Genomic DNA, 11,865 nt, shown 5'->3' with positions numbered 1-11,865 from the left:
GCAGGCTGTCCTGCGACCAGGGGGTTGGTCGGGCAGCTGAGGCGTCGCAGTCTCAGCAACAGTGCCGCTCGGCTGCACGACACCCTGCGGGAGCAGCACTCAGGCACCTGGATGCGGAGAGCGATCCGGTACCTCGGCGTGTGCGAGCAGTTCCCGGCCTTGTGCTCGGTGAGGGCGGAGTTCCAACCGCCTCCCCAGATGCCCCCTGTGCCGTCCCCCGTCTGACGTGCTGACGCGGATGGACGAGTACAAGGCCAGGATCACGTCCACCTTCGGATCCGTCTTAAAGATGGAGAGTTTATCGGCATTTCATCTGTCTTGTTTTTATTATTCCAGCTGCTCAGAGTGTTTACAGTTCTCTCTCTCTCTCTCTCTCTCTCTCTCTCTCTCTCTCTCTCTCTCTCTCCGCTCAGGTGACAAAGTAGCTCGCCGGTACCGCCTCCGACACGGCCGCCTGGGTCACTAACGTCGGCAATGAGGGCAGGTCCTCATGAGCGTCCTCACCTGCTCCGAGGGCTCCGAGGGCCTGTCCCGGATGGTGGCCGGGCTAACGAAGCGGTAGCAGCACGCCGGGGTACCTCCCCCCCAGCTCATCTAATCTTCTAAACAGTGGAACTGCTGTGTCTTCTTTGGCTTTTCCTGCTTGCTGGGCTGTCACCTTGTGTTTCCTGGAAATAAACCAAAATAATAATATTATATAATATACAATATATATTATACAGGACTGTCATGCAGAACACTGAACACCTTCCAGCGAGTGGGCGGAGCTTCAGCTCCTTCAGGACACGCCCCCCCCCCAGTCTCAGAGCAGAGAAGACTGATGATTATCTCACGATTTCAAAGCCTAATTTAACAAACTTGTCTGTGTTTTTTTTCATTCAAATTTGGATGGGTAGTTAACAACCCATACTTCTGTGGTGTGATGAACTTAAAACTCATTTTCATTTCTACTTTACAGCATCTTTAACCATTAACTAATGTGCGATTCTCTCTTTATCCCTGTTCTGAAACTCAGGGCACTTGTTCTGAACTAAAATTACTCACATTGTACACACGTGCTTTAAACTCATCTTCAGTGTAGTAGACAAAACTCTCAATCTACAACATACATTTGTCTACGTTCACAAGTTAACATTTCATATAAACTAACTTCTAACTCTTCAAAATATAATTATTCACAAGGCACTGAAACAAATGAACGCTTTCTGTAACTAACAGCAGTGTGAGAGCCCAAATAATGACTGTGAAAGTAGATAACTAGACTTAGTTCCTCTTGTTCCTGCAAGACAACACTCAGGTACAAACAACCCGCGTTACCTGCTAAGGCTAAACTCGCGGCTCGAGACTGTCGCGGATTTCTAAACTACATATTTACACTTTCACGCGCAACATAACTTCACAAAGCCTTACAAAAATTTGCGTGCACATACAGTATTGTTTCCCAAGAGTGAGCATTGGCTGTAGCTGTAGGATACAGGTACAGTTCAGCAGCAATGAAGACAAGAGGCGGTCAGTCCTTCTTCCAGATTACACCTGAGGAGTGAGCGGGAGTCACACCCTAAAGCTAGGCGCTGCAATTCTTTACTGTCCCTCTGTACTGTCCATATGTTTAGATTACATTCTGTATTATTTAGATTGTTATTTAAATCCCTAAGATCATGTTCTACATAATAAATCGTTCAAAATAAACAATGACAAATTAAGTCATAAATTAACATAAATGTGGTCACATTTTTTGGGTGTGCCACACTAGCTTAGCTTGGCACCACACCATGAAACAAACAACAAACCTGGCTCCATCTAAAGTTAATAAAACATATACCAACACCTTGAAACTTTATTAATTAACATATCATGTATTTTTATTTATTTATATAAAAAAAAACCTATAAAAACTGTGGATGGGACATGATTTTTGAATATTCGAATAGTTGTTCAAATATTATTATTATTATTATTATTAAAATCTATTAGTATACACAACTACCATTCTTTCTTATTTCTCCTGTTTTTGCCAGCGCCTGGTTGAAATGCGAATTTCAAATTTCGAAAAGTATTTTTGCTGACCGCTAATAAAAACATCTCATGTTAAGGTATGTGACATGGGAAGCATCAGTCTTCTCATCCATGCCTATAATCCCGCATATTCTGCTCTTCTGGGAAAAAAAAAGAAAAAAAAAAGAATCACTGTATGGTTTTCAAAAAAATAATGCAATGTTCCTGTATCACATTTATCCTCTCTTGAGGTGAAACGTGATATGATGAACTAACACATGTGCTGTGCATTTATTCAGCCTATTTCATGCCTTCTATTAATGACCGTCAGTGGCTAGAAACGGAATATTGGCCACTTGATGTGACAGAGCAGTAAAGTTTGATTTATGTTTCAGAGGTCTAATTGGCATCATTTCCTCTGTCTCCAGGCTGCTGCAGTCAGATTTCTGACATATCTGAAAACCTTGGGAGATATATACTTGGCCTTAAACTGTGCTGGCTGCTCTCGGATAATTTATCTCTGTCTTGAGCTACCGCCGAATAAAGAGCAGACCTGCTTCTGTGACTAACTGTATTTCTCTTTGGAAATATCGATTTACATAGTTCAGCAGAACAATGGCTTGATGGGAAAAAAAAAAATTCTCAAAAGAATAAAAAAGACAATAAAAAGGTTGTAGCTGCAGGCAGTTTAAGATCAGCTCGTATAATTTTATACCAAACTATATTTTTCCAGACATTTTATTAGAATCTAAATATTTCATGCTACAAAAAGTATTCTAATATGATGCCAAAATCATTTCCTGACAAAGTAAGACATGACTGGACTTGTTAGGCTTTATGGACAGCAGCGTTGATTTGTCTCAAATGGTGCAAATAGCACGAATTTTGTACATTTGTGTCCCCGTCAGTATGAAGTTACAACTGTTTGACTTGTATTATAAGACCAGCAAAACTAACAAACCCTCACCCTCACATTAGGCTCTATATTCAGTGCTAATGAGCAAATAGTGGCACGCTAAAGCAAGACGCTGAACTATTTGTTACGAGTCCCAGGAACGACGGCACCACAGCAAGAAACTGAAATCCCTGCGGGATGGAGGTAAAGTTCAGCACGGAGCGCTCAGTTCATCTTCCAGATTGCATCTTATTATTAACTTCAAATAAAGCATTCAAAATATACATCTCTGTGTGTGTGTGTGTGTGCTGTGTCAGTCTTTATCCTAGTTACCTACTGTGTCTTCAGTGTATACGTGTCAGAAAGTCCAGTTATCTGTCATTTCTTCAATAAATGCATCCAAAGAAATTAACACTTTCATTATTTTCGACACGTTGGAACTATTAGTGAACAAGCTCGCAGATTAAATCAGATCAAACTTCATGTTGCAAAACAATAACCGGGCATACGTACACCATCATATTTATTATTCGCCATAAATACACCAGTTGTGTAACCGTTTTCTATCATGAGCCGTATTACTGACAGAGACTTCGGGGTGTTTTTCTCACTAAATTTGATCTTCGCGAGGTCTGAAATGACAACGTATGTCTGCGATGAGTAAAACCAGTCAACAGTTTCACAGTTAATTCCAACATTTGGTAAATTGTTGTCTTCCACAGCCTTTAACCACCACTAGAGCTGTCAACACTCGTCACAGCCAAAAACATTGTGTTAAGAAAAATTGTTGCACCATTTATACTGTTTACGTTTCATGAAGAGCCCCGTTTAAGCCATATCTTTCCTCACTGTAGGCTGTGATCCATTTGCGCATGCTGCACGCCTATTATATCCAGAGGGCCAGGCATCTGATGCCTCTTTAGATGTTTTTAAACCGATCACATGCAGATGCATTTATACCAGAGGAGGTATAAATACAGATGCAATTTATAGAAACACTCAACTGTACTTAAAACAAGTTACATTCAGCTGTATGAAATTGGACCCGACCTCCACACTTATAACAGACCTGCATATCACAAACAGTAACATGTCCGCCTTTAAACTATCACAACTACAACTTGGTTCCCCAAACTGAGCATTTTGCAGTTTTTACCCAGTATTTCACATGCGGGACAGGCGAAGGTTTGCAGTAATGAAGACACACTCGTCGGCGGTGGCGCCACCTTGAAGCGACCTGGGTGAAGCTGCTCCAACGATTCCCCCCGAGCTGCTGCATACTTTATTATTATTTATACAGTCTACGAGACGAAAAGGGATTTTGTAATTACTAATCCCTCCCCCAGGCTGATATCATGGACATTGAGCTGCTAAAAATTAAACCTTGACAAATCAAATTACAAATGAACACAAATGTGGTCACATTTTTGGGTGTGGTGTGCCACATGTGGGTGACTTCGAATGGGGCCGTGTTCCGCTTTTATTGCATTTTTTTCAGAAATGCTAGAGGCCGTGGAAGTTCATTCGCACCGAGCACCGAGCATCGGTACGAAAGCCTTATTGTATTTCGTAAAAATGTTCTTGGTCGTTCTTCTCCTTACGTAAAGTGATTTTCCTTTTTGGATTTATCATATTCAAAAACTCATGAAAGTGGAGACACACATGTCTCCCGGCGAAACATTTCGTATTCTAGTGGAGTCGCGAGTGGGTGCGGCCAAACGCCTCTAGAGCGCCCCCTACAGAGATGCCCCGGCGGCCACATTTACCTAAATTCACCAAATCCGGTGGACACGTGTGTCACACCTCGACGAGCAAAAAAGTTACATTGGACCGTTACTTCAACTCGACAGGAAGTCCACCATTTTGAAATGAGTCGCCATTTTGGGCGATTCTGACACGTTGTACTTTGTCGAAGTAGTCCTCGGGATTTTGTCGGACCGACTTGAATTTAGTTTCTATGGACAGAAAACATGTTTGGAATTAAAAATTGTATAAATAATTTGTTTTCGTCGATGTGTGTGCCCGTAGCGTGGCGGCCATTTTGAGGTCTCGCCATGAAACTACGAGTTTCTTTAAATCTTATGTACATGGACCGACCTTCTCCAAACATCACAGGTATGATAACAGCCTGAAGACCCCTGCGTGGTAATATTCGCTCATAGTCATAGCGCCCCCTGTTGGCCACTGGAAATGACACTTTTCATACTTTCACATTCTCCGTCGAGCTGGTTGATCCCATGAACCTAAAGTCGGGTCACAATAACCTAAACATGTAGTTGATGATATATTGAGACATTCGTTCGACTTTGTCAATGGGCGTCGCCGTGACGATGCGGCAAAGTTTGATGTCTCGCCGTGACACAGGAAGTTGATGTTTAAGGTCAAAGGATGGTTGACACCTCACGAAACATGTGACATACATCCGGCGTGGTAAGACGATACATCTGATGTGTTTTGCGAGTCGGCGTGGCCAAACGGCTCGCCAGCGCCCCCTGCTGGAGACAGGAAACGAGACAAAAATAGCAACTTTAAGCGGGTATACCCGGTCCCTCGCGCGCTGCACGTCCGGGAGACGGCTTCGGGGAGGAAGCGGCGCGCCGGAGTGCGAGGGCCCGTACATCACTGCTTGCAGTTTTAATTTAAAATTTGTAATTGATGGTTAGTTCAAACTTTGTAATTTTAATTGTATAGAGTTTTTCTTATATAGTACGTCTCAGTACGTCTGCCTATAGTATGTCTCAGCTTCCAACAGCCAAATTTTCTTCCTCCATAATTATGCCTTTGCATGTCCTGCATTACCATACATGCTTACACACCTACTAACTTGCTAAACTGTTAACCTCTGTGACATCTAGATGGCGTCCATGTTGCTGTTGCCTATCAGCAGTGTTTCTAACAACTTAACCACTCAAACACTGAGCACGACTTAACATAACCATGAGCTCACGGGTTCCTTTTGGGATTAGCAATGGAAAACACCATTACTGCTAAACATTATTATGTTAGTGTGAGCATGGTATTCTCATGTTAGTATTTAGCCCCTAATCTTACATAGCATATGGCATAAGTACAATTTGTCTCTGTGATTTAAAGTTCTGCCATAAAATCTAATATTTGCATTTTAAATAACAGTACATCAACATTAAAATGATTTAAAATTGTCATCAATTGTTTTTAAGTTTAATTAAAAAAAAATTACTGTTCTTTACACACTCATTCATAATAAATGCTCAGTCCCATATGACTGACCTCCTGTAAACAGCATTCATTGTGAGCTGTGGGTTTTTGCAGCTCTAATCAGCATTATTCACACTTCTGTCACTGCTGTGTTATGCAAACACACAGCACATGTCTGCTCCATAAATCTTCATGTCGTATCTGGTGGGGGGAATTATCTTAACTCGGCAAGAAAACAAGCAAAGCCTTTTAGCTGTCGAGTCAGTATTGATTTGACTTGGTCCCTAAAAGGGGAAATTTATAGATGCACGCTGTCCTCTCCAGAGAGTGATATTAGTTTCCCTCAGGAGGAAAGGATACTGTCTGAGCAAGGCGTGAAGAATTGGCTCCAGATTCAGCAGGAGCCCGGGCCCCTTCGTGAATGTATAACATGTTATTAAAGGAGAGAAAGTTGTTACAGGACTGTTTCTCTTGAAGGTAACCCAAAGCTATCCGGTTCTGTGGTCACAGGGAAGAAAATTTATTTCTCTCAGTACACTGAGCACCGAGACAGCTGACGACACTAAAACCCTCGTCTCCGCCTCGGCCTAGTTTTCTTCTTCACTCACCCTGAGCTGTTTCCTCAGCTACTTCCATTCTCACTCTCACACACTTTCACTCCGGGAACAGATTGTCCAAGCCGGAGGTTTTTTTTATATCCATGTTCTCATGCAGCTATATGCAAAGTATTGACTTAGCAACAGTATGGGAGGTTATTTTTTGGGGGTTATTTGGCAGGGTGCTTGGTAATAAGATGTCTTCGCTGCTGTTGAACTACATTTTCCAGAGATCACTGTGTAATTAGTGTCAGCAATGTGAAGTCTGTCTTTTTATATTTTTCCAGTAGTGGATTTCACTGAAGCTATCCAATTCTGCCTCCAGAAATGTAAAATACATCCCATTGTGAGTCAATATTGAAACATACTAAGTCCTAAACTAGTACAAAAACTGCAGGAGGTGTGAAGAGATGGTTTTGTTGATTCTTTATAATCAAATTTATTTCCTACATAAAGCGAGCTGTTTTTGATAGGCACCATTTGTGGGTGTATTTTGTGGTATTACCTTAAATGACACACTTCAGGGACCTCTGAGACATATAAAGACTTCTGAAAAAAAAGAGTATTCTTTCTTTATATTGTTTAAGAAAACATATGTCACCGATGTGTTCTCTATGTCCTTTAAAGAAATCCCCATCACAGCCTCCCAAAATATGGTGTTTCATCCATCCGACCACCTCCAGTCTGCTCCTTAAAACAAATTTTAACGCTTTTGTACTTCGTACCTGTCACATGACCTTTGTCACACGATATACTCCATTCGTATTTTACAGCACAGTCATGTCTTGGGAAATTACCTGTGCAGACATGTCATATGTATGTAAGCACATGTACTCCTTCAATCTTTTATAAATTGCACAGGCTATTTATAGGTTTGTCTCACTAGCATTTGATAAACCTCTTTTTTCCATCAGCAGCAGACCAAGTGATGCATCTGTGCAACAGGACATTTTTTCTCAGCTACAATCAGCAGTGAACGCTGATAACAGAGTTCCACAGGTTCAGTGTGTGATCTGCATTTGGCTGGACAGACAGAGTGAGCAAGTATAAGAGAGACTGAACTGAGACAGAGTGCTAATCTACACCTCACGCTGACAACATGCTGCAGACACTCGTCCTCCTGCTGCTTCAGGCTGTGTACGGTGAGTTGCTAGGCTTGGTTAGAGGCCAGAGATAAAGTAGCACAGTTCTTATAAAATACAGTTGTCAGACATGAACATTAAGTACTAAATAAACATCACTTATAGAATCAATGATTGTGTGTTTGTAGTTTTCGGATGTGGTACACCTGCCCTGAAGCCCAACACTAACAGGGTTGTGAATGGAGAGGATGCTCGTCCCCATAGCTGGCCTTGGCAGGTCACTATGATGCATTAATGTACCATATTCTATGATTTAGAATTACTGTATATCCTAAATTCTCCATGTTTCTTTCTCAGATCTCCTTGCAGGTGAAGCATGGCAGCCGTTATCATCACACGTGTGGAGGGACTCTGATTGGACCTCGCTGGGTGCTGACTGCGGGACACTGCATCTGGTGACTAACTCACTACTGTGTGATCACAGGTTGAGAGCTTAACCTTTTAAAAACACACCTATTTTTTAGGCCTCTGCTCAGAAATTGCATACCCATAATAAAAAGAGTATATCTCTGCAAACACAATAAAAAAAATTATATTAAAAAAATATTTTTAATAATAAAGGGAACACTTGTGAGATTTGTTCAGATGTGTAAATATCAGTATAAATGGCCATATTTTAATAATAGTTTTGCTAAGTCTTCTCCATGGACCCCAATTGGGGACCTCTGGGGCTTAAAGGGTTAAAGCCAGACATAGTCAAGAATTTCATAAAAACCAGGCAAAAACAGTGTATGAGGGAAATAACGCTGCTCAATGCATTTTTAAATGATAGATACTGTCTTTCAGGCCAGGAGATGTGTACCGTGTGGTCTTAGGAGAGCATGACATGAGCCAGCAGGAGGGCACCGAACAGGTCAGAGATATCCTGCGCATCATTGTCCATCCCAAGTGGGACATTGACCATGTGGCTGATGGGTGAGTATATTCTGACTGTTCTTATATGCACTCAAAAAGTATCTCTTGTGAGTTTTAAATGGGCATAAATAGTACTGTTTACTTTGAATTTACTGCTCTGCAGAGATAACAAGTAACCTATTATATTTGTACAATATAATGTAACAAATTCAACAAGTTCTGTTATTAATATCATCTATAAAGACCATAAAACCATCTGAAACCAAAGTCCTGACATGTTTGAAAGGTTCGACTGCCCCTGTCAGTTGAAATCTAACTATACTGATGTTTTTTCTCCAAGCAATGATATGGCCCTGCTGAAGCTGGATAAGAGCCCCATCATGACTGACAGCGTTAGTGTGGCTTGTCTTCCACAGGCCGGAGAGATCCTCACCCACGGGAGCCCCTGTTTCATCTCAGGCTGGGGCAACCTTTACAGTAATGTCACATCTGTCGTTTACAATGCAGATCTCGTCACTTATCACATTGTTCCGTTTGTTTAATGTTTTGCACTTTGAACTAGTGCTGAGCAAAGACTTCAACAAAGACTTTAAATTATAATTTTTTAATCCATTTATGTTTTATATTTTTGAAACTGTCACACTGCCCAGAAAAGTGACTGTTATTTTTGTGACATCATTGCAGTATAAAGTTTATGGGTTAAGTGTGAGTGTGTGGATGGGCCGAACAGGGGAAAACACTAATGCACATATGCAGTGGGCACAAGCAAACCTGGAGGCTAGAAACAATGCTTGGCCATTGCATCGGGCATCCAAAGTCTTATGACATTGCTGGTGCGAGATTGGATCAGTTGGAGGGACGCTCTACCTGCGATTGGTTGTTAGATTGTGGGTGAGTTAAATTTAGGTTCAGGATTAGGGACCAGTTGATCAGTTAAACAATCAGTCGCAGCAGCGTAGGGTTTGGAGTGTGGATTCCCCCGGCTGATCCAATCTAGCACCAACCTGATGACATGTTGCGTGTTCTTAACTGGCTTGCTAACATGAGCCAAGGACACGCCTGCATTCATAAATCAGTTTCATTTAGAACTGGATAGTAGTACATGAGGGCTAACACTAAGCCAGCTGTTGATGGTCAGTATATCCCTCGCACGGCTTAGTTGTTAAATCGCAATTCCAAAAAGTTTCATTTAGCTCCATGAAAGGTTTCAAGGTACCTTGGATCGAGTTAGCTTTCCTAACAATAGTAATCTGACAGATAATGTAACCAATTGCTTTTGCTGCTGAGTAATTAGTGAAGTAACGTAATTATGCTTCTCTGTTACAGTAATGAATAATTGGTTACAGATTTGAAATAATTTGCCCACATTGCTTGACACATGTAATGAACATAAAGATGTATTTATTTGCATGGTGTTGAGCAGCTCTGTCCTCTCGGTGTTAGGCCACGGCCCTATGCCTGACAAACTGCAGCAGGCCTTGCTGCCCGTGGTGGAGCACAGCATGTGCAGCCGCAGTGACTGGTGGGGCATCAACGTGAAAAGCACCATGATCTGTGCGGGAGGAGACCTCGTCTCTGGATGCAATGTGTGTGAGGCATCATAAAGAAAGCAGCTTGTACACATCAGACTTGAACGACGTGCTGTGAACAAGGTCAGCTTCTTCATGCTGTGTTTCTGTCTCTGTCAGGGAGACTCCGGTGGTCCCTTCAACTGTCTGGGTCAGGATGGTAGGTGGTACGTCCAGGGCGTGACCAGCTTTGTTTCCTCCAGCGTCTGCAATGAAGTGAAAAAGCCCACCGTCTTCACCCGCATCTCCGCCTTCACAGAGTGGCTCAGCGAGGTAAATGAATCCCGTTTCCTCCTCTGTTTGATCCACAGTAACATCTCACATGTGTGCGTGTCTCTCTGTGGAGGCACAGAAATGAGCTGCAGCCAATATCGCTGATAAATAAAACATTTTGTCTGTCAATAAATCATATTGTTTCCTCAGATCATGATGCGATACTGAGGATCTGCTGGACGTCAACTGATCAGCTCCAAAAAATAATGAGATCCCAAGTCAATATTTGGTATGAACTCACATCCAGGTTTCACATCAGGGTCAGAAAAGGAGTTCTATATCAGCACCAAAAACATGAGAACACAAATCAATACATTGCATTTGAAAAATAAATTAACTCTTAAAAACCACATGCTTGAAATGCTGGTGTTTTTTCTGGAATCTGAGTTGATGCAGCACAACATATCATGTACATGTGTTTTTCACCTATAAACTGTCACACATCCAGTCCAATCAAAGTCAACTACACAACATCAATCCCTTGTGACAGTAAAACTAAATCTGCATTTTATTAACATACGAGGTGGAGGAAGATTCTCCGTCTCCACCACTTTATATTTCATCTTTCCTGCTGTGTGATAAGAAGAAAGAGGAATGGCTGCCCATTGGCGCATGTAGAGGACTTATGAATCAGTATTTCCTATCAATCACCGCCAAGGTCAGCCAAGTGCTGGTGAACATGTGCTGCGTGATGCACGCTGGTGGCAGCTGAGTCGGGGAAGCGGCGTTTCGCATCAGATAAACAGCAGCAATAGGTTACCTTGATGCACGGCCTCAGTGGTCCACTGCAGCAGATAACAGCAGCTTTGTCAGCCACTTTTGACAAATACAGTACACATCCAGTTTGTTATTTTTAGCATGATCACATAAGGTTCACAGGCTCACAACTATGTCGTTGCTACTGAAGTTATTTGATTTTAAGTTTTACTGTAAGACCCAAGTAAGCTTATACCAAAGCTTTTATTTTGCACAATTTTCATTTTATACAAAAAGCCATTTTAATGTTGAATCTCCTTTTTTTTTCAGATTTGTAAACAAACTTTTAGTATTATCTTTGGAAATGTTTCTCCAGGCTTTTCAAGAAGTTGATGTTTGTTTTTAGCGAGGAAAATGCTCAGTAGGTTTAAATCTGGTGGCCAATCTGAGACCTTCCATTGCGGGATAGAGGTCCGGCCAATCAGATTAGAGGAACTGCTTTGCAAAAATTGTCTGAACGCCTCTGAACTATTCTTTTTCTGAGTCACACAGCTCCAGAAGTAGCCATATTACATGACCTCCTCCATGTTTCAGTAAGAAGACGAGGTGTAGTAGATTGGAACATGCAGGCACTTCCTGTCTGTCTCCACCACTTGGTCTCATCTGTC

The 11,865-nt window shown here is 41.9% G+C and overlaps 1 protein-coding gene across 1 annotated transcript; it reads left to right on the top strand.

Annotated features, from left to right (window-relative positions):
• The first annotated feature begins 7,762 nt into the window (after positions 1-7,762).
• LOC138621336 (chymotrypsin-like elastase family member 3B) lies at positions 7,763-10,845 on the top strand. Its single transcript, XM_069699332.1, has 8 exons — positions 7,763-7,805; positions 7,934-8,022; positions 8,103-8,200; positions 8,592-8,720; positions 9,001-9,137; positions 10,104-10,246; positions 10,349-10,501; positions 10,652-10,845. The coding sequence occupies exons 1-8, from the start codon at positions 7,763-7,765 to the stop codon at positions 10,667-10,669; spliced, it is 810 nt and encodes a 269-aa protein (XP_069555433.1). The 3' UTR covers positions 10,670-10,845.
• Positions 10,846-11,865: the final 1,020 nt, after the last annotated feature.

This window comes from Brachyistius frenatus, unplaced genomic scaffold, assembly GCF_029030835.1.
Source record: "Brachyistius frenatus isolate BFR_SWC_R1_liver_20210118 unplaced genomic scaffold, ASM2903083v1 Contig_29, whole genome shotgun sequence".
Lineage (NCBI taxonomy): Eukaryota > Metazoa > Chordata > Actinopteri > Embiotocidae > Brachyistius > Brachyistius frenatus.
Note: the sequence above shows the minus strand (reverse complement) of the source record. Positions and strands in the feature narration are given on the sequence as shown.

What these genes read in the sequence shown, in the direction of transcription:
- LOC138621336 (XM_069699332.1), top strand. Translation starts at nt 7,763, where the DNA reads ATGCTGCAGACACTCGTCCTCCTGCTGCTTCAGGCTGTGTACG. An exon ending in ACTGCGGGACACTGCATCTG is followed by an intron (nt 8,201 to 8,591) that starts GTGACTAACTCA and finishes ACTGTCTTTCAG; the next exon opens with GCCAGGAGATGTGTACCGTG. An exon ending in ACCTCGTCTCTGGATGCAAT is followed by an intron (nt 10,247 to 10,348) that starts GTGTGTGAGGCA and finishes TGTCTCTGTCAG; the next exon opens with GGAGACTCCGGTGGTCCCTT.